The sequence below is a fragment of the Prionailurus bengalensis genome, chromosome D4, assembly GCF_016509475.1.
Source record: "Prionailurus bengalensis isolate Pbe53 chromosome D4, Fcat_Pben_1.1_paternal_pri, whole genome shotgun sequence".
NCBI classification, from domain to species: domain Eukaryota; kingdom Metazoa; phylum Chordata; class Mammalia; order Carnivora; family Felidae; genus Prionailurus; species Prionailurus bengalensis.
Genome location: NC_057359.1, coordinates 38,508,892 through 38,531,371, shown reverse-complemented (window position 1 = coordinate 38,531,371; position 22,480 = coordinate 38,508,892). Strand labels below are relative to the sequence as shown.

Sequence of the window (22,480 nt, the reverse complement as noted above, 5' to 3'; positions counted from 1 at the left end):
GGGACTACTTTTGTCACTGTCTTCTACACTTTATATCCTGCAGAGTACTGATTTCCAAGCTTGACTGTGTATCAGGATCACCTGAGGAATATAAAAGAGTATTCCCACCCTGGAACTGTTGGTTCCTAATATCTAGAAGCGAGACACCATAATTTCTAATACGCAAAGCAAAACTCTTCTGGGTAATTCTAGCGCTCTAAGTTATTACTAGTCCCCAAACAGGTGTTCATCCATTCTGCAATTAGGGGAGCACTCAGCCCCATTCTTTTCCCACTAACAAGCAGTAAACATGCATTACGTGAATCAGTAATACAAATATTCATTTATTTTTTAACATACGTTGCTCTTATCACAGGTAGATGGCACAAACCTTCAGGGTTTTACCAATCAACAAGCAGTAGAGGTGTTGCGACACACAGGACCAACTGTGCACCTGACACTAATGAGGAGAGGAACGAAGCAAGAGACTGAGCTGGTGTCAAGGGAGGATGTCATGAAGGACGCAGTCTTGTCTCCTGGGAATGCCAGCGGAAGCAAAGGTAGTGCCAGGTTCAGCTGGTTTTCAGTTAGACCCTTATATCCCTTAGATGTTTTTCTAATTCTGAAATTATTTAAAGAATGGTCTTTAGTCTTCTAAACTGTTCACTATGAACCAAGTAAAAAGGAAATTTGATGAAGTTGGGACTAACGAGAACCAGGGATGTGTCCGTTGACTATAAAATGGGCTCTCGATTAAAGCAAATTTCTTTCTTTCCTGTTTATTCAGTCCCCATTTCAGAGTCGGAAACGTGCATCTATCCTTCTGTCCCTGCCTTACTTTTGGGTTCATTGCCATGTTTTCTTTCCCTTTAGGGGGAACCTTTTCGGCCTGGGCTGTGTATGTATGCAAGCCTCATGTTTCTAAACATCCAGCCTTCCCCTGAAGGAATCTACTTTAATAACACATTTAGAAATGTCTTTTATAAGCTGTTAGTACATTTTCAGTAATCTCTGAAAATTAGTGAAATCCCCAGGTAGCTGACTGGTGTTAGAGTTTGTTAGTAGAAGCCAGGCTTTTGGTTTGAAAATGCTATTTCATTTCTCAAACTGTTGACCATTCTGGTATTTATGCCATATACTGTTCATTGCAGAACTAGGAAATTGGGAGGTCACAGGAGAACTTCCCTTTAAGTACAGGTGGTTGTTTTGAAAGGTTTACTTACAAAAAAACACTCATTGAGGGTTTCAGATAAATAGAGTGGGATTTGAAAAACGTCATGTGCTTGATTATATCATAGATGTAACTACTAAAATATTCTTATCTTTAAGAAAATTATGAAAAAGATGAAGACTCTTCATCTTTGAGTAGAAACACCAGCATATTACCAATTGAAGAAGAAGGTAAACACCTGGAGCCAGGTTATTACGTTCTTTATTGTTTGTTTTTTACAGAAATGATTTTTGCAAATGTGATTAAGCCTCTATGGATATATTGTAAATTACTAAAAAAAATCTATCATGAAAGAAAAAGAGATGTTTTTAAGTCTTTATTTGTAGATAGGATTAATTTCTCTAACAGATTAAAATAGTTCATTTATAGCTGGCATATTTTATGGTCGTATGTTCTTTCTTACATATTTTTTTAATTAAAAAATTTTTAATGTTTTTTCATTTTTGAGAGAGAGAGAGAGAGAGAGAGAGAGAGAGACAGACAGACAGACAGACAGACAAAGATAGCATGAGCCGGGGAAGGGGCAGAGAGAGAGGGAGACACAGAATCCGAAGCAGGCTCCAGACTCTGAGCTGACAGCACAGAGCGTGACACGGGGCTTGAACCCATGAACTGTGAGATCATGACCTGAGCTGAAGTCAGATGCCTGACTGACTGAGCCACCCAGGAACCCCAGTCTGTCTTACATATTTTTGAAACCAGAGGGCTTTAGGAATCAGTCAGTTATGTACAAGGTTTTGTATCAGTCCCCTTACTTCAGTATAGCCATCATGTTCATATCTTATTGAGCAAGCAATAATAAAATTATGAAGTATTTTTAAAAGAAACATGAAAATCTTCTTTTAAAGCATAAGCTCTTAGGAATGAAACCGTTCTATTTTGGGAGGCTTTTCCTTGTCAATTTTTCATAAATTCTAAATCTTAATATTGGGGAATTGGTTTGGAAAGGAATTGTATGGAGAAATTATTAAACTTTTCTGAGATTTCTTTCAGTATAAATGTAGACTTCATCGAGCCATTTAAACATTTTTTAGAGCATCATTGTTTTAATATATAATTATGCCAGAATATTATTGCCATCTTTTTAGGCTGGGAGCTATGTGCTTTCCTTAGCTGTCAGATTGCTTTAGGCGCTTTGGTAACTTACATCTACTGAACAGAGTCCAAGAGTGGTCTTCCTGTTAATAGTTCCTTTGGAGCTTTGTGGTTCTTTAAAGTATCTACTCCATTATTAACAGGTTTTGTTTTCTGCTGAAAATTTTGCTTTACTTTTATTATTTTAAAAGAATATTTGTGTTTGCAGTAATATCCTGAGAGTGTGATGTGTAGGATTCATATGTGTTAATTGCACTCTGCCATTTTTAAACAAGTAGGTGAAGAAATTATTTAGGCTAAAGTGAGTATCAAGAGTAGCAGGAAAGAATAAAAAGCTTTTAGAGCATGAAACTTGAGACAGTACATAGGGATGGGTGTGGGGGATCATCTCGAAGGCCCAGACCACGTCTTTGCTTGTGAATGTGCATATGTGTGTGGGAGGATGGGTGGGAGAGGCTCTAGACTTAGAATTAGAAGTCCCAAATTCTTTTTTACACAAACTAGGGAAAAGCTTCTAAATGATCCAAATGCATCTACCCTAGTGCTTATCCTTAGACAACAAACAAACAAAAGAAATTAAATAGACCCATAGATATAGGAAACAACTGTTTGATACAAGATGAGGAGGGGTTCAGGAGCAAACGAAATAGGAGACAGGGATTAAAAGGTACACCTTTGGTTAAGTCATGGGGATGCATTGTACAGCATAGGGGATACAGTCCGTAATATTGTAATAGCTTTATATGGTGACAGATGATAACTAGGCTTACTGTGGGGGTCATTTTATAATGTATGAAAATATCAAATCACTATGATACACACCTGAAACTAATAGGGTATTGTTTGTCAGTTATCTTTTAATAAAAAATAAGGGTAACATATACTGGGTGAAGAGTCAGACTTGCTTACAACAGACAGGTTCTAATCACAGTGTCTCTCATATAGAATGTTAAAATATGGAGATTTTTGTAGTTTGTCACTAACGTCATTGTGTTGACTATTTCAGGGTATCCATTATTGGCAGCAGAGATGGAAGAAACAGAAGACCCACAACAACAGGAAGCTGCCCTGCTGACGAAGTGGCAAAGGATTATGGGAATTAATTATGAAATAGTGGTAGGTTAGCTTAGCCTCCCTAACTTCCTAACTTGTAACTGTATTTGAGCAGGAAATTCATGACAAAAATAAAGATGATCTTCATAAAGAGACCTAGAGAAGTAGCAAATGCCCAGGACTTTTTTTGAAGACCTAAATGCATTGATTCCTGTATTAAAAAATTTAGGTAGGAGAAAGTTGGATAGCAACAAAGGAACTGAGATAAATGGGTTGAAAAATTTAGGACTTGTAATTCACCAATATTTCGACAAGAGGAATGTTTTTTTGTTTGTTTGTTTTTTTGTTTTTATTCTTAAGTCTGGGATTTAGAGAAAGGATCAGAATAGAATGACAGAATTTACTTAAAGGTAAAAAAAAATCATCATGATCCATATATAATATTGTAAGAGGATTTTTCCCACATTTTTCCTTTACATATATATTTTCCTTAAGAGGCTTAATTCTGCATTCTCTTTTCATACCACTTATGCCACAGTGAATGTTTTATGTTTATTAACAGTTTGCATATCTCATACAGCAATCATGATTTGCTGTCCTGAAATGAGACTTAACAATTGTGACCCAAATTATCAGTCTTGAGATGTACACCAGCAAATTTCACAGTTTTCAAAAGGAAAAATAAAATACTAGGTTAAGTAGAATTTTTCCTATTGTTTATAATATTCAAACAACTCTAGATTAGAAGAGATCAAAGAACAGATGTCATATAATAGTAACTAGCATTTATTGAGCACTTTGTGCTAAGCGGTGTTCTTAGTGTTTCATTGAATCTTCATGACAATGATTTTTTTTTTTTAAACTCAAGATGGTTAACAAATAAGAAGTCCAGCTTCTGTTCTAATCAAGTCAGGGAAGAATACAATAAGGTCCAGCTTAACTGTGGTTAATTTGGCATGAAAAGAAAGTTGGGAGATTCCTTCTTTGGTCTGGGATTAACATGGCTGGGACAAATAACCAGACTGCACTTCTTCGTGGGTAATTGAACAGTGAAGGGAACCTTTTAAGGAACCACTTGCTCACAGGACCTTGAACTTTTGGCTGCCTTTCATGCTCATTGTCCAGTAATCTGGTAGCACTCCCAGTTATGTGTCAAGGGCAAAGCATGCTGTAAGCAAGAGCTAAGCTATTTATTGGCCTTCATTGAACAAAGACATAGATCTGACTTTAAGTTGTTTGCTATGTGATTATACAGAATAAATGTAGTCATAAGAGGAGTGGTATAGTAGAAAGAAGGATTGATGGACATTAGCCGAGAGGGACCTGGAGAGCTGCTCAGAGGAAGTGACATTTAAATTGGGTTTTAAGGAGTTAGAAGGATTTCATCCAGCAGATTTCAAAATTGGATGATGCAGTTTCTGATAATAGCCCTGCACACATTAGCAAGATTTGAAAGAGATCTTTTTTTAATTAAAAAAATATCTTTAATTAAAAAAAAATTAATCTCAGCCCCTCTATCCCTTAGTTTCTTGAACTGTAAAATAAAGGGACCAAAGTAGATAATCATTGGTATACCTTCTGATTTTAATATTATAATGATTGGATTCTTTGTGAAAGTGGGTGATTTCCTAACATTCTTCATTATTTAGTGTAATAGTGGGAAATAGGAAGTTCATTCTCCTATTTTAAGCTTTGGTTCACTTTTTTTTTAAGTTTATTTATTTATTTTGAGGGAGAGAGAGAGTGGGGGAGGAGCAGAGAGAAAGGGAGAGAGAGAATCCCAAGCAGGTTCTGCGCTGTCAGTGCAGAGCCACACGTGGGGCTCGAACTCATGAACTGCGAGATATGACCTGAGCTGAAATCAGGAGTCGGATGCTTAACTAACTGAGCCGCTCAGGCACCCCAAGCTTTGATTCACTTTTAAAGACCGTTGTCGGTTGTTGACACAGCATAAGGTCAGGAGTGTGGGCTCCAGGTTCAGACTGCTTCAGGTTCAAAATTCTTTTAGAGCTGTCTGTGTGACTCTGGGAAAAGGACCCTCTCTGAACCTCATTTTCCTAATTTGGGAAACAAGGATAGACATTGGAATTATTTATGAGAGGCATATGAGATAATCTGTGCAATGGGTCAGCGTGGTCCCTAGGACATAGCTTAAATGCTAGGTATGTGTCTTTTCTATACTGTTGTTGGAGCTCAGGCATTTGATTTTATCCATGGTAGTTTAGACGACCCTCCATCTGTTACCAGCATCTCTAGGCACTGCAGAGTATCTTGGATGCTTGCACCTGGCTCCTCCTTCGGGGTTTGTGTTGGTTCCTAGAGCTGACAGATAATCAATAATCCTTCAGAGGCAAAGCTCCAAAGCTTTGCAGCTCTACAATAAGATTTTTGAAGCTTTTGTGAGAAAGTTGACTGTTTTGGGGTGAACATAAAATATATACATGAGGGAAAAAAAACAAATGAAAAAAGTGCTAGATTCATGATGATTTTCTCCTTTCAGGTGGCCCACGTGATCAAGTTCAGTGAGAGCAGTGGGTTGGGGATAAGTCTGGAAGCAACAGTGGGACATCACTTTATCCGATCTGTTCTACCAGAAGGTCCTGTTGGACACAGTGGGAAGCTTTTCAGTGGAGATGAGCTATTGGAAGTAAAGAGCTATTCCATTCCTTTATCCCCTTAAGTAAACTTCTGAAAAGGCTGCAGGGGTCTCAATGTGTAATAATAGTATGCATAATAAGTAAGTTCTTATTGTAAATTTCCTCTCCAAAGGGTACTTGAGAAAAATAATGCGAGTAAAAACCCACCAAAAGTAGAAATTTCAAATCTGTACGTACATCGATCTTCACACATAATTCCATGCTGGGTATTTTTTGGTTTGTTTTAGTCCAGAGAACCATAAACACTTTCTTTTTTAAAAATGTTAAACATCTTTTCATTTTTTAGACTAGATAATACATGTACATGTTTCAGAGTCACAAAAAAACGTAAAGATGGGCAGTGAACAATCCAGTCACTTCTCATTACCCTTTATTAAGTAACTACTGTTATATCTGGTACTGTGCCGTCTTCCAGATATGTTTAAGGAATAACTAAGAAAATTTGAATATATTCTTTCCCCCGGCTTTGAAAAGCATACTGGCACGCTGTATGTACTGTTTTCCCTTGTAATTTATCGCTTAATGATATGAAATGTCACTTTGTAAAATAATCCCCTCCTTATCCCTTCATCCCTGGGTATTTTTATCATTACTTCTCCCTTTCCCAGCTACTACACTGGCACATGAAATGTGGGTGGAAGATAGTGATTATCTTCCGACACAACTATAAATTGCATGTGAGTTGTTTTAAGTCAACTATGTAGGTGACTGTAGTTCCGAGCACAGCAGAACGATGGTAATCACTGGAGTAAAATCCCTATTTATTTAATAAAAGATTGATTTCAAAGGAATATTCATGTTATGAAATGTTCCCTCTTGAGCAACTTCTCTTTTTGCACAGGTGAATGGCATAACTTTGCTTGGGGAGAATCACCAAGATGTGGTGAATATTTTGAAAGAATTGCCCATAGAAGTGACAATGGTGTGCTGTCGACGGACTGTACCGCCCACCCCCCAGTCAGAATTGGATAGCCTGGACTTATGTGATATTGAACTGGCAGAAAAGGTATTAGATCTGAGACCACTCGGAATCAATAATGGGAAGCCTAAATGGCGTCTAAAATGTGTTTAAGCCTTTCTTCTTTCATTTGGTATTTGAATTTGAATTTTGCATAATCTGTAGTCTAGTCAAATCTCATTTAAGGTATAATGAGACATGATGTTAGGATTTGATTTACATCACACTGCAGGAATCGGTACAGTGGAGTAAATCTGAAAACTTTGAAGAATGTAATATTCATATGAGTAGAACAGGGTAAATAAGGAACATAATTCTGAATTGTAGAGACACCAGTCTGGCACCATGCATATCCGTATACATTTTAATGTGGTATAAAGGGGATTATTACAATAAAGCAGGTAGGCAGATTTGCATCCATGGTCCTAGCATATGCAGTAATTAACAGCAAAGGTAGCATATCAACTAGAATTTCATCATCAAAAACATGCCTTTCCTGAATTTGTTATGTTCATACAGATAAACAAAATTGAATTAATTTAGGTTCACTTTAATATATTTTTACTGAAAGAAGCTAACATTCTGTATTCCTATTTCTGTGCCAAATGCTTTATAAATGTTACCTCCTCTAATCCACAAAACTTTTATCAAATGGGTAACTCTGAAGTCCAGCTTAAGAATATTGCTCAAGGCAACACAGTAAGAAATCATAGACCCCATCTTTAAGCCCAGGCCAGTCTGACTTCACATCTTGTCTTATTGTGCGTGCTAATTTATTCATGAAATAATCACATGCACAAGTCACAACATTTTAGAACCTTTGTTTGCCGAGAGTACAAAACTTTTACGTATAGCCGTTTCCTTTCCAATTGTTGTTATTTATCATAAGAATTCCTTTTCTTTAATATCAAAATAGATCTACATTTTGTTTCTGACTGTAGAGGTGATTCAGACACTTGATGAAAAAAAAGTGAAAACCGCCCACAGTCCTGCTGCTGAGATGTAACCATTGTGTATTTTTATAGGTGATCTTTGAACCATACATTTTTAATGCCTGTTCCAAGTTAGGTATTTCTTCCTCTGTAACAACTTTCAATAATGACTGCCTTAATTTGCAAAGGTTTCATGGTAAGCTGTTGCTACCGTTATTTGTGGGTGTTTTATTCTGGACAGATGCAGGGCCTCTCCCTTTCCCTTGTAGTGTTGGTATGTGTCTGCTAAACTAGTGCCTCTGAAATAAGAGCTGCCCGGTCTGTTACGCAGCCGCACGTAGATCTGGGCGAGTTCACCGGGTCCTCGGAGACAGAGGATCCTGCGCTGGTGATGACCGACGTGGGTCAGAATGCGGCGGAGGTTCAAGGACCTTTGGCCATGTGGGAGGCTGATGTTCAGCATATCGAGCTGGAGAAAGGAAACAAAGGACTTGGGTTTAGCATCTTAGATTATCAGGTAAATATATCCTGTTTTTAACAATTTTTTAAAAAAAATGATACAATACTAAAGGTATATTGTGGATAATAGAAAAATCAGTTAATATTTTAGTTTTCAAAGACATTTCCTTGTTTCTAGCAAATCTTTCCAAATGATGATATATAGGATTCATTTATCATGAAGGGTTCTTTTAACATTGAATTCATGGAGCTCTTCTAGATTTCAGCCTTGAGAATTTGAAGAGCTTACAAATACATTTTAGGAATATCCTAGAAATAGAGGTTTTTTTTTTTTGTTATTTGGGGAGTATGTCTAAATTATTCTTATTCCCTTGCTCATAATTGATAGTTCATACTTTAGTGGTAAGACTGAAAGTGTTAAATACTTATTTCTTTTGTCTGTAGTGAATGACTGAGTTCTAACTGGATATGGATTCCTGTCATTTGACTAAATGACTAAATTTACGAATAAGCTTACATTGGTCAAGTGTGGCCTCCACCCTTACCCTGCATTGTGTTCTGTGCTGAGTAACTGAGGAAATGCTTATGCCGGGTGCAAGAGCACAGCTGTTGCTTCTCATTAATTAATACTGAACCCGGAGAGCCATCTCTGAGGACTCATGGGAGTTGTGTTCTTCATGGGGCTTGATTGCAGAGCCTTGTTGCTGTGTATCTGAACGCTGCATCGTCACATACTACTGTACGGACTCTTTCTAGATGTCTTCATTTCAAGAAGGCAGGCCTGACCGTCATTCAGTACACTCCACAGCAGTAGCATCCTACTTAACAAACGCTGTTAATAATCCTGTATCTGATGTCTGGCCTCAAAAGCCTGTTATAAAATTGGGCAGCTTATCGAAAATTCAAATTACAAGTTTAAAGGGATCTGTACAGTGATGAGGTCTCCTCGGGAACAGCTTGGTACTTGAGGATGCCGTCCTTCAGGGGGAACTCCTTCTGCACTCTGCAAAACGGAGACAGCCTTTGCCCCACTCATTCCTCAGAAGTGGTGCTTGAAATTCTTTTTTGAGACATTTGAAATGAGTACCCATCCATTACAATTCAGAGTGACCAATCTATAAAAACTCCCACACCACCACCACCACCACCCTCCCCCCATGTAAAAAGGAGCTACCTTATTTTTTTTTTCCCCTCGTTTTGTCAGGATCCCATTGATCCAGCAAGCACTGTGATTGTAATTCGTTCTTTGGTGCCTGGGGGCATTGCCGAAAAGGATGGTCGACTTCTTCCTGGAGATCGACTCATGTTTGTCAATGATGTTAACTTGGAAAACAGCAGTCTTGAGGAAGCTGTGCAGGCGCTGAAGGGTGCGCCCTCAGGAACTGTGAGAATTGGAGTAGCCAAGCCTTTACCCGTAAGAATTCATGTTTTACTGATTTTTTAAATTTGTAAACAAAATGGCTTTCAGGCCTACTGTTAGCTTCGGAAGGTGTTCTCGTGAATGAATCATGACATTTGGTAATTTTGACCAAGATGGTTATTGGCTCTATGAGTATAGATTTAATTTTGAGTAATATTTTTTTAAAAAGTGAAGAAAACTGACAATTCAGAAATAAATTTGTAACTTTAAAATTATAGTTTTGTAGTTCACTTTTGATCTTTTTTTTATTGGGTAGTAAGGTCACGATGAGTATCAAATGAGTATTTTCAAAGAAATATGCCTTAAAACATCTATACCAATGTAGTGGGGTATTAGAGAAATTAATAGCATTAACAACTGACAGTGGAATCTTTAATTATAGTGGAATAAAGTAGAATCTCTGTCAGTGTGGTTTAAGGTCCTGCATTCTGTTGATTTCAACACATTTCTTGTCTAATTACTGCAGAGCAAGAAATTGAACTTTTCACAGTAGGTTCATCAGCTTCTGGCTCTCCTCCTGGGAGGAAATAGCCCTCCTGTTATTAATTAGTACAGTATTAAAAACAACTAATCAGTTCATACTACATAATGTCAGTATGTTTATTAGGTATAATGATTACAACATAGCACTTATCACTGAATTGCAAATAAATATTAGAGACATTCTCAATATTTGGAGGGCTTTTTCAGTGTATAAATCTATTTTAAGTGAAAGGGCAAATACACCTTTCTTAAAACACAAACACAGAGGTGTATTTGCCTAAACATCAAATAACAATTTGCTGACTTTATGAAAGCATTTGTTCAAATAGTAAGCTTTATTAATATATTTGCAATGTTAATTAAATTTTTCATGCCTCACTTTGTATTACAAAGTGAACTTTGGTAGCCTATGAAAATATATTTATGAAAACAGAGAAAAGGAGGCAAGTTCTGCATATGTTATTAATACAGGGTGATGTGGGCAAGGCAATCTGAAGATTTTAGCCTATTTTATTTGAGATTGAAATAAAAATGTTAGGTTTTCTGTCAGTGTGATCAGTTACAATATCCTTATATTGGGTCTATAATATAAGCAGATTGTCTACAGAGAGAATTTTTGTGTGTTTTTTTAAACCATGCTCAATTGAGAGGCTTCACTGTAGAGGTCACTCACATTCCTTGTCAAGTAAATCACATGCTTTATAATCATGTTCTAGTAAAGGATGACAGCTAGAAGTTGATCCTTCTTTTTAATGTTCTTTTTTTTTTTTTCATGCAGCTTCCTTTATATCTTAACACCTAAAAAGTGCCTTACTTATTTTTATATTAAGAAGTCATTGTGTAGCCAGAATATTTGGCAGATAAAAATGGCCAGAAGATTACTATAATATAAAAAATTATTGATTTGGATGATCTTTTATAAGAAGAATGAAAAAGTTAGAAGGGATTCTCATTTAACAGTTGATGTGTTGGTATTAGAATATCCTTGTTGTATTTAACAAATCAAAACTTTAAATATGAATATTTATCATTTGAAAACTTTCCCATTTTTTTTCCTCTTCTCTTCTGACTGTTCTTCTCCTATCCCCCTCCCCTGCTTTCCTTCTTCCTCCTTGCTGTTCTCTCTCATCCTCATCCTCAAACACTGAGCCTCATTCTCCCTGCAGCTTTCACCAGAAGAAGGTTATGTTTCTGCTAAGGAAGATTCCTTTCTCTACTCGCCACACTCCTGCAAGGAGGAAGGGTTGGCTGACAAAGCCCTCTTCAGGGCTGACTTGGCTCTGGTTAGTGGCCACAACTTATCAAGCTTTCTTTCAGAAATCTTATGAGTCTTATATTTTGCCTTTCAAAATAGTCTAAAATCTTACTCTACTCATTATTCATTATGTTTTGGAAAAGTAAACAGTTTAATTTCAACTGCAGTGGTTCTCATAGTTCAGAAATCATGTGTGAAAACCATTTGTTGGATTTGGGGAGGAAATTCAGTTGGCAATGCATTCTGACAACTGGTAGAATTAATCTTCACATCATACCAAAAGTTGTTGAAACACCCGATTGTTTTAATTTCATACTTGGGCCATTTCTAGGCATTTATGTAACTGTTTTTAGTATTCAGTCATTAATCAGGTGTTTTGGCTACCTGTTAACAAGGTTAACAAGTGTATTTTTTCCACTTGATATTTAAATAATGTGAAAATATATCAATTGGTGCAGTTATTAAGAACACAAAAGTTTCCAAAATAGTCAAAATCCATGTTTTCTCAAATTACAGAATGTAAACATCACTGATTTGCTAGAAATTTTTTAATTAAAATTTTATTTTTACTTGATCTATGTAAAAATTATTTGTTGGAATAAATGTATTTGTGGACCACTGGGGGTCACATTGACGAGTAAACACATGAACCTTGCTCCTAAGAACTTTACAGTCTGGTAGAGGAGGCAATACTATAGCAATAATTAAAATATAAAGGTAAATACTAGATATAAATAAACTTGTGGCATTTATACAACATAAATATAACAGATTGTATATCCTATTGCATTACTTCTATTAAAGCCAGGTTCCTGACCTAACTTTTCTTTTGGGCAGACATTGCCCTGTGTGACTACAAAGGAATATGCCCAACTTTTTAAATTCTTGTTTCAGGGCATCAGACTAGAGCGAGGTTTAAAACCCATGACATTCTCCATTATGTACTTATAACCAATTGTGCATATCTTGCTTTAAAACAAAGTATGAATTATTTGATTTTGATAATTCTAATTCTGGGGAGACAGTTCTCCTTGTTAATATTTTTATATTAACCAGCTCCTAAAATTGCCTTTTGGAAAGTTTTGGTGTATATTAAATGCAACAGTATCACATTACAATATTAATAATCCATTGCACAAAGCTTAGTTAATACCATCTATCTAGATAGCAGTGTTATTTATTATCTAGATTGTTCTATATGATGTGTATTTGTGAAGAGTAAAACTCAACAAAGCAGTTAACTAATGAATTTTGAACATATATTTAAAATGTATTATTAGAAAGAGGGTCACTTGGAAATGGCCTGTGTTCTTACCATGTTTTTGTAAGAATGTGACCTGGTATAATGTTATAATTCTTCTCTTGGCAAAACACATGTAAGTTGAAAGCACAAAGAAGTAGAACACCAGGGATTTTGCCATCAAGACAGAAAATACTGGTAATATTGGAGAAGAGTAGTATTTATGTTCGTTCTATGTATTCTAAGGTGTAACTGTAAGTGAATTGTAAATGGAGCTTCAGACTCATCATGAGTTGATTGTTTCACTTCGTTCTGCTACAGAAGATAGTAATAGGAGTTGGGGTTTTTTGTTTTGTTTTGTTTTTTAAGTTTATTTTGAGAAAGAGCACAAGCAAGGAAGGGACAGAGAGAGAGAGAGAGAGAGAGAGAGAGAGAGAGAGAGAGTCAGCACAGCACTGTCAGCACAGAGTCTGATGTGGGGCTCAGTGCCACGAACCCTGAAATCATGACCTGACCCAAAATTCAAGAGTCGGATGCTTAAACAACTGAGCCACCCAGGTGCCCCAATAGTAACAGGAGTTAATATACAGTCAAATTCTCTACTTTCTATGAGTTTTCCAACAATAGGAGTTTATAACTTTATAGCTTCCCCACAGCCATAATCAGGCCCCTTGTTAGTATAATTTCGGCATGAAACCACAGATACTCTTTCTGGTTTCTGATGATCACCATCAGGTTCTGAGTTTGCAATTTGAATGGTTTTAAAATCTAGTTAAAAATAATTTAAAATGTATTGTTTTAGTGAGTTTTCTAAATAGGTATTTGCCTGGATGCCTTGCTGAAATTTAATTCAACTTACATAAATAAAATCTAATAAACTTTAATAAATTTAATAAAGTCTAATAAACTTGTTGAGTTTATGTTAGTTGAATAGGGAAGGTGTTGACCTCATTCATTTTATTAGACAGTTCTAGGAGTCGGGCAGGTATTTTTTAAAATAGTGTGACTGGAAAAAGTAAATATTTTCCTTAATTTATGGAACTTTTTAAACTTAGAATTGATCCAGGCCATTTGTTAATTGTTACCTTTGCCCTTTTATTGTTGGAATAAATAACTGATGCCAGCCCTGATTTGTCCTTACTCTCTTGCGTTAGTCGGTCTCTGATGTGTCGTAGAGTGTGAAGGGGTCATGTAGGAGATAGAATGAATGCCGGGATGCTTTTTAGTCTCAAGTAGAGACTTGTCATCTATGTAACAGAACAGAATTTCCAACCGATGCTATCATTTTTGTTCCTAGGTGGACACAAATGAGGCTGACTTAGCAGATGAATCTACATTTGAGTCTCAGTACTCTCCTGATAATGACAGTATCTACTCCACTCAAGCCTCTATTTTATCACTTCATGGCAGTGCTTGTAGCGATGGCCTGAACTATGGTCCCTCCCTTCCATCTTCTCCTCCCAAGGTACAAAGAGTTTGTCATTTTATTTATGGGAGAGCCTTCCGTGTAATTTTCCAGAGGTCAGTGTTTATGGGGAATTGTGGGAGTAGCGTGTTAGAGGCACTGTGTTTCTCCAGTCATGGATTCATTCAGACTAAAGCGCAGTTTCATTCAGGTAGTGCTGATTGAGCATCTTTTACTAGACTACTAAGTACTACCTAAATGTTCGGTTTTACAGAATGATAGACCCAAGGATTCAAAGCTTTGATTAGGATTTGCATGTTAGAAAGAAAAAAGTCAATGTATTTCTCAAATTGTGTTTTTAGCTGTGTCTACTTTAGAAAAATCACAAGTATAACTTTATTTTCTTAATGGTTTTAAAATTGATTTTCATGCAGAGTTGGATGGTAAATGTTTCTTGCATCAATATTTACCAGCAAGTTAAATTTAATGCTGTTATATGTTTTTATGTAAAATGATGCCAAAAATACTTTATGTAGAAATCACAGTGAATGGCAAAGTATGTTTAAACGTCACTGGATGAAGAATTTAGTTATTATTTGACATATCTGTGCCAAGTATATTTTAGAAATAGAGTATTGGCACGAGTGCCCCAACTCCATTCATTTTCTTGGTGAGGTACTTTATAAGGTTTAATAAGTAATATTTTAAAACCTGTCCAATCTTCTGGATGTGAAATGGTATCTTACTCTTTGGATTTGGAGTTCTGATTTCTAGTGGGGTTGAACACCATTTCATATATTGGCCATTTGGTTTTCACTCCTATCCATGGCCTCTTAATATCTTTTGACAATTTTATATTGTGTTGCCTATCTTTCTATTGATTCGTTGGGTTTTTAAAAATATTTTCTAGAAACCGAGAGACAAAACAATACAGTGTATTTTATGAGGATTGTGTGTGAGTGTGTGTGGGAAATGACATTTTTTAACTTCAGGAAACAATTTATTCTTTGAGAAAGAAGGAAGCGTAGGAGTTCAGCTGTATCTGTAATGAATTATATCCTTTTAAAAGGAAAGAGAGATTGAAGAAAATATGGCAAAATGTTAACCTCGGTTAAATCCGGGCCAAGAGTTCATATATGGATATATTTTCTTTATTCTTCTATGTTGGAAATGTACCATAAATAAACATTAAAAACGAAGATAAAAAGACTGGACAATAACTTACTTAAATATAGGAAACATCTGTTTTCCACATAAATTCAGTGGGAAGGAGATCTGTATTTTTGAACAAGATGGAGAGCAGAATTTCTGCGAGTCTAGCACACTTTTCCTCCTTTCCTGATTAACAAGTAATTTTTTGGCCAGAACATTTTCAAAGCATTTTCTTTCACGTTCAAGGTGCACCTGTTACCCTTGCAAATGATGCTGGGAAATCTCCTTGAATTGGTTTGCAAGGTATAATCTTGAATGGAGCAGCTGCTCCTCTCTCACCACACCTGAGACGGTCTGTGTGACCACGTCCCGTCTGGAACGCGTTCAGTCTTTACTGGCCTCGGGGCTGGAAGCTGAGTTCATCTCCTAATGGACTCTCCTAATCCACAGCATAGCACACTTCTTCTTGCCAGCGGGACAGATTGCATTGTTTAACTTAGTAATTGTTACTTAAAGGGATTACACAATCTGCATACTGAGAAGCATATATTTTACAGGGCAAATGCTGGCTGTATGCAGCACACCATATTGGCTTACTGAAGTCTATTTGCCTCCTTTTTTTTTTTTTCCTCCCTAAGCAGTTTACTCTTTTGTTGAAGCAAATTTTGGCAAGCTGGCCTATCAACTGAAATATTTAAACTACAAAACAACAAAGAAGACATTAATGAGGGTGTTTTAAAACACATTGAGAAACTCCTGTGTGCTTTCAGTTTTTCTTAGCAAGTAGGACTGTTTCTGCATCGTGGTAAATCACTGCAGCATTGTTTTTTATTTTTGTTTTTGTTTTATGGCATCTTCATAGTACCAAGGTATTTACTAGAAAATTGTACATAAATAAAAAACCAGATGATGCATCCATCTTCCTGTTTCTTTGCACTAAATTTATTTTAAAAAGACAGCATGGTTGGGGTGCCTGGGTGGCTCAGTCGGTTAAGCATCCGACTTCGGCTCAGGTCATGATCTCGCGGTTCGTGAGTTCGAGCCCCACGTCGGGCTCTGTGCTGACAGCTCAGAGCCTGGAGCCTGTTTCAGATTCTGTGTCTCCCTCTCTCTCTCTGCCCCTCCCCCGTTCATGCTCTGTCTCTCTCTGTCTCAAAAATAAATAAACATTAAAAAAAAAAAAAGACAGCATGGCGATTGGACATGGAATTTAGAACTGGCCATTTTTCTTAAAAGCGAGTTCACTTTGGAATCCTTTAATTGATAAGATAAAATCATACAGTATATGATATTTAAGACAGCAGAGCCTCCATACCGATTTGAAAGAAGTATAAAATAGAGTGTGAGGATCTCAGTGATTGCTCACAGTTTTGACTTTACTTTATTAGCTATGTAATAATCTTGGTCGTTGGAAATGCACAAATAGTTTCACCTTTCCTCTTACCTTGATGAGAGAGAAGTCTTTGACCGTGGTCATGTATACTGCCAGGAGCTGTAAGAACTAATCATCCAGAGCGGGGAGTCCTCTTAGGGGAAGGCCTGACTCCTACAAGCATTGTGTGGGCCTGGCCAGCAGTTTGGATACCAAGGCCTGGAGGCACACCTTGGAGCTCCTTTGCCCCAAATTCTCCCATCTGGGAGCCCATTCTGATTTTTATTTTTGAAGGAGTGGTGTTTGCTTAATTTGATTATCATGTAACAGTTCAAGGAAAATAACCATTACTCAGGAATCTGAAAAATACTGTCCAGCTACTTCTATGGCATCTGGACTAACAGAGGAAGGTCATTGAAGTGTGAATTTGAGTGGCCAGAACCCAGTGGATTTTCTCATTGTTATAGGTTTGAATTTTTTTTTTCTTTTTATCCCCTTTTCCTTGTCACCTTCACAGACATAACAAAATGCAGAAATAATTGTTTTACAAACTTAAGTGCTTCTAGACTTTTGTTTAAAAGCTCAACATGGTTTTGGGAAGAGGATGCTTTCATTTATTTTTTCCTGTTTTGGATTTTTAAATACACCCAATAAAGATCAAATACTTATATAAGAATACATACGTACTTACATATACTTACAGAATACTTATATAGAGAGGAGTCTTCCTTTCTACTCCTTATCCACATTCCCATGCCCCGCCCTTTGTTTTACATCCACGCTGGCTCTCACCCCGGGGATGAAATGATTACCAGTTTTGTGCATGCCCTTCATTCTTCATATTGGTCCCACTGGGAAATGCTGTTGATTCTAGTGCAAGGGAAACTTGGTGTTTGTCCAGAGAGAAGCCCCTTCTTGCACCATGCACATAAAACACAGCTAATGGATTCCATGATTTAAAAACATAAAGCAAAATCTGAGGCAACTGGGTGGCTCAGTCAGTTGAGCATCTGACTCTTGATTTTGGCTCAGATCACGATCCCACAGTAGGTCCCGAGATCAAGCCCGTGTTGGGCTCCGTGCTGAGTGTGGAGCCTGCTTGGGCTTCTCTCTCTCTCTCTCTCTCTCTCTCTCTCTCTCTCTCTCTCATCTGTTTCTCTCTTTCTCTCTCTTTCTCTCTCTGTCTCTCTTTCTCTCTCTACGTGTGTCCCTTTGCCCCTCTTCCCTGCTTGTGCTCTCTCTCTCTCTCAAAAAAAAAAAAAACAATTAGCAAAAAATAAAAATCTGCCTATTCCTATAGATCTCCATTTAGAGTCATTCTGTAGTATTAAATGTTGCTGCCTTCACACCCATGTTTAAAATGTTTGTTTCTTTCTTTGGAGCAGGGGTTAGTATGAAAAACTAATTAAAGCACTCCAGTCAGAATGCTGAGAGTGATTGTGGAAGTCTTAGTGACAAACCGACAGGCTCTCACTTCCGACAGTCGCTTCTTTTGCTCAGTCGGGTCAGTGTACGAACAATAAAGGAAGCACTATACCTTATCTCAGAAAGGGTGGGAGAATGATGGGAAGTTGGGGCAGCTGTGCTTGTAGTATATTTTCCCACATGAAAAGACTATGAAAAGGCTTTTGTGGTAGAGTGCTCATTGAGAATATTAGGTTGTGTCCAGTAAATGTTTCAGTATTTACTTAGTCTATATAAATAAATCATCTGAGTAAATAATGTGCCCAGGTATTACCCTCACTTATTCATCACCTTTAAACGGCGGTTTACAAGTGTCCTTGACATTTTTATTTAACCTCTCATTTTGTTTCCGTGAGAACAAGGCCGTATCAAGTAGAGGCACATATTAATGTGGATTTTTTGCAAGATTTCGGTTTAAATACCAAGTTGCACTGGGAAATTATAGAATTATTTTTGAACATCTTACAGGGGAAGAGCTGCTTTTCTTTTAGATCCATAAGACTTTTTAAAAATAAAACTCAGTTGGTTGTTCAGCAACCAGAAACGTTTCTGAAGTAGGCGTATGTTGTCTGCTGTGTTGATTAGCTCTTTCTTTTCTGTGTGTCTGTGTTAACTCCTTTATGAATAATGCATGGAAATTTCTGTTACACGATTTATAGTAAACCCCAGCTAACAAGGGTGGCTTGACCTCTTTTTGTGATGAAAAGTGGTTTTTAATTGTAACCTTTATTTGAGGCCTGAGGAAGATGATTTACTGCTAAATATTATAATTAATATAGTAATACAGAAGCTAATTCTGTAGTAAGTGCATTGTTGTTTTTCATTAGAACAAAATCACCAAAGTTGGGTGAATGGGCCAACAGATTATTGGTTAGACTCCAACTGTGTGGAGGATGATGGTTTCCTGTCATTGTTCCCGAAGAGTCTAAAGGTGTTACTTGCTTGTGTGATGCTCCCACTTGCCTCAGTTCTTTGTACCAAGAATATTTGATAATTCCAGAGAGATGATAACTTACACTGAAGAAGAGGAATGTAATGGACTGTATTGGAAAAATTGATTACCCTTTTATGAAAAACAGAAAGGGACCCATATCTCTTGCCACACCCTGAAATCAATTCTAGAAGGATTAAAACTGAATCTGAAAAGAAAGCATTTATAAATAAGAAAAATACTAGAAAGCATTTCATTTACTTTGTGTGGAAGGATTTATTACGCAACTTACAAAACCCAGAAGCACAAAAATAATTTGACACTTTGATTGCATCAAGAATTTCTTTCCATAAAGGGGCGCCTGGGTGGCTCAGTCGGTTAAGCCTCCGACTTCAGCTCACTCAGGTCACGATCTCACAGTCCGTGAGTTCGAGCCCCGCGTCGGGCTCTGGGCTGATGGCTCAGAGCCTGGAGCCTGCTTCCGATTCTGTGTCTCCCTCTCTCTCTCTGCCCCTCCCCCGTTCATGCTCTGTCTCTGTCTGTCTCAAGAATAAATAAATGTTAAAAAAATTTTTTTTAATAAAAAAAAAATAAAAAAGAATTTCTTTCCATAAAGAATTCTTGATTACATAAAGAATTTAATTTCTGCATGTATATCTATATAATATAACATGTACAGGCTGAGAAGATAAGTAAAGACTCAGAAATATTTGTGGTATATATCACAGACTTTTCATATACAGTGTATCAATGACAGGAACAAGTGGAAACCCTGATGAAACTTATGAAAAGTTGGATTAAATATGCGAAGGGAGTATTGACAGGAGATATACAATTGTCACATTCTCACTAATTGTCAGGGACATGTATAGTAAACTCTAAATTTTATATTTATTTAGAATATATTTCTTTCAGCTCAAATTAGCAAACTAATTTAGGGTTGGCAAGGTCAGTTAATAGGTATTCCCATATTTTTGTGAGCAAAAATTGGAAGACTCTTTGGCAATATATACCAGCATCTAAGTGTGCATGTTATTCGGCCCATAATTCTAGTTTATACTAAATAAATTTTCTCATATGCACAAAGATGTGTAATAAAGATAACAGCAATGGCTAATAATCATTGGGCATTTTCTCTTAAGTCAGATATCTTATTAGTACTTTATAGTATTATTTTAAATTTTTTTAATGTTTATTTTTGAGAGAGAGAGAGAGAGAGTAAGAGAGAGAGAGCACAAGTGGGGGAGGGGCAGAGAGCGAGAGGGAGACACACAATCTGAAGCAGACTCCAGGCTCCGACCTGTCAGCACAGAGCCAACGCAGGGCTTGAACTCACAAACCGCGAGATCGTGACCTGACTGGGAGACAGACGCTTAACCCAACCAACTGAGCCACCCAGGTGTCCCAGTACTTTGTGGTATTAACTCTCTCTGTCCTCCCAACAGTCCTGAAATATGTCCTTTTATTTTCCCCAATTAATAGATGAGGGGACCACGACACAGAGTATAACTAGTGATGCAGTGAGCATCTGAGCCTGTGCTCCAGAGTCTGTGCTCCAGTGCCTTTCATACTTAGAAATAGTTTTGTGGTCACAAGATCGAAGTCGATTTTTATTTACGGACATGGAAATCTCTCCTGCCCAGATATTAGGTACTTCAATAAAGAAAGTGAAAACATTCCACTTAACTAATGGTTTCAGTGAGGTTTTAAAAATGTACAAGTGCATGTAGTAAGTGTGAGTATGCACATGTGTGTGTATCTGTTTATTATGCAAATAAATACAAACTTCTGACAGACATCCAACTGACTCCAGCCATTTCTACCAGGGAAAATAATGGGAGTAGGAGCCATAAGGAAAAGCTTTCAGATTGTACTCTGTAAGCACACATGTATATATCTGCACGGCTTGAATCTTTGCTGATGATAATGTATTCATATGCTACTCTTATACTTTAAAAATATTAATATGAGGATTGTAGGGAAAATTGATGTTTGTTCACTAGTAGTTCGTGTAGCAATGGCTTGCCCAAAGCACACAAGTGATACAGTATGTCTGTTGTAAGTACATGCCTGCATTTATGTCGAAGTACCGAATTTTAAAGTTTCAGGGAATTTTAGAAATTAAGTAAAGTATAAAGCCAAGAGAGGTTCTGCGATGATGTATATAGATTGTTAATAAGAGAGCCTACTTTAGAACCTATACCTTATTATATACCTTCTTAATATTTCCTGTGTATATCTTGCAGAATATTTATGAAAATTTTCCCTATAATAATTTGAATAACATAGCTTTCTGTTCTCCATAAATACCTACAAGTGACTATCAAAATAATTTTTTCATGGAGATTCTTGTAAATCAGAATCAATATTCTCTTGATATTAAATAGGAACTTCGTACTGATTGAAAATGAACTGCTGTTAAATAGGATTTGAAAATACAGGGGCGCCTGGGTGGCGCAGTCGGTTAAGCGTCCGACTTCAGCCAGGTCACGATCTCGCGGTCCGGGAGTTCGAGCCCCGCGTCGGGCTCTGGGCTGATGGCTCAGAGCCTGGAGCCTGTTTCCGATTCTGTGTCTCCCTCTCTCTCTGCCCCTCCCCTGTTCATGCTCTGTCTCTCTCTGTCCCAAAAATAAATAAACGTTGAAAAAAATACTTAAAAAAAAAAAAAAAAAAAAAAAGAAAAAAAGAAAATACAAATTACTTGCCTTCCTTTGTGGATTGAACTAAAAATAATTTTATTTGTGAATAGAATATAATATTGTATTTCAGTGATCTCATGTACAGTATACAAGAATAACTCAGTTGAACATAACATCTATGATTTGTAGGAAATGTATTCAAAAGCATTATAAAAATAAACATCTACAGAATGTTAGCTAAGTGAAGAATTTGTATGTTTGCTAATACTTTTTGGGTAATGAATAATTGTGTTTTGTTTTCTACCAGATAGTTATTCATTAAGAAATGGTCTTACAAAAATACATTGATGTCTCTGGCCATGATTTTTTATCTTTTGTTCTTTCATCATCAGGATGTTACTGAAAATTCTTCAGATCCAGTACTTGATCTGCACATGTCCTTGGAGGAACTGTACACCCAGAATCTCCTGCAAAGACAGGACGAGAGTCCACCTTCAGTGGACTTGACCATGGGACCTGCCTCTGGCTTTACCGTAAATGATTATACACCTGCAAATGCTATTGAACAGCAATACGAATGTGAGAACTCAAGAGCATGGACTGAATCTCACCTGCCAACTGAAATTACATCCAGTGCAGAGCTTACTTCTGTGCTTCCTGATTCAGCTGGAAAGGTAACGTTGTAAAGATATGTATCGTATATTATGATGAGGTTGGAAGCAGTGAAGTGGTCGAGGATTCGGGCTGGTCTCTGC

The 22,480-nt window shown here is 37.0% G+C and overlaps 1 protein-coding gene across 20 annotated transcripts in view; it reads left to right on the top strand.

The window, feature by feature from the left end:
- Positions 1–22,480, top strand: part of MPDZ (multiple PDZ domain crumbs cell polarity complex component) — a 162,605-nt gene that overhangs the window by 69,307 nt on the left and 70,818 nt on the right. For 5 of the 20 annotated variants that reach the window (XM_043566172.1, XM_043566180.1, XM_043566175.1 and 2 more), the window contains exons 11-20: positions 356–539; positions 1,309–1,380; positions 3,312–3,421; positions 5,859–6,005; positions 6,857–7,021; positions 8,237–8,422; positions 9,569–9,778; positions 11,434–11,550; positions 14,060–14,227; positions 22,118–22,399. In XM_043566172.1, coding sequence (XP_043422107.1) covers positions 356–539; positions 1,309–1,380; positions 3,312–3,421; positions 5,859–6,005; positions 6,857–7,021; positions 8,237–8,422; positions 9,569–9,778; positions 11,434–11,550; positions 14,060–14,227; positions 22,118–22,399 — 1,641 coding nt within the window. Of the gene's footprint in view, positions 1–355; positions 540–1,308; positions 1,399–3,311; positions 3,422–5,858; positions 6,006–6,856; positions 7,022–8,236; positions 8,423–9,568; positions 9,779–11,433; positions 11,551–14,059; positions 14,228–22,117; positions 22,400–22,480 lie in introns of all 20 variants that reach the window. The other 15 variants (XM_043566171.1, XM_043566178.1, XM_043566168.1 and 12 more) reach the window with 5 other exon arrangements.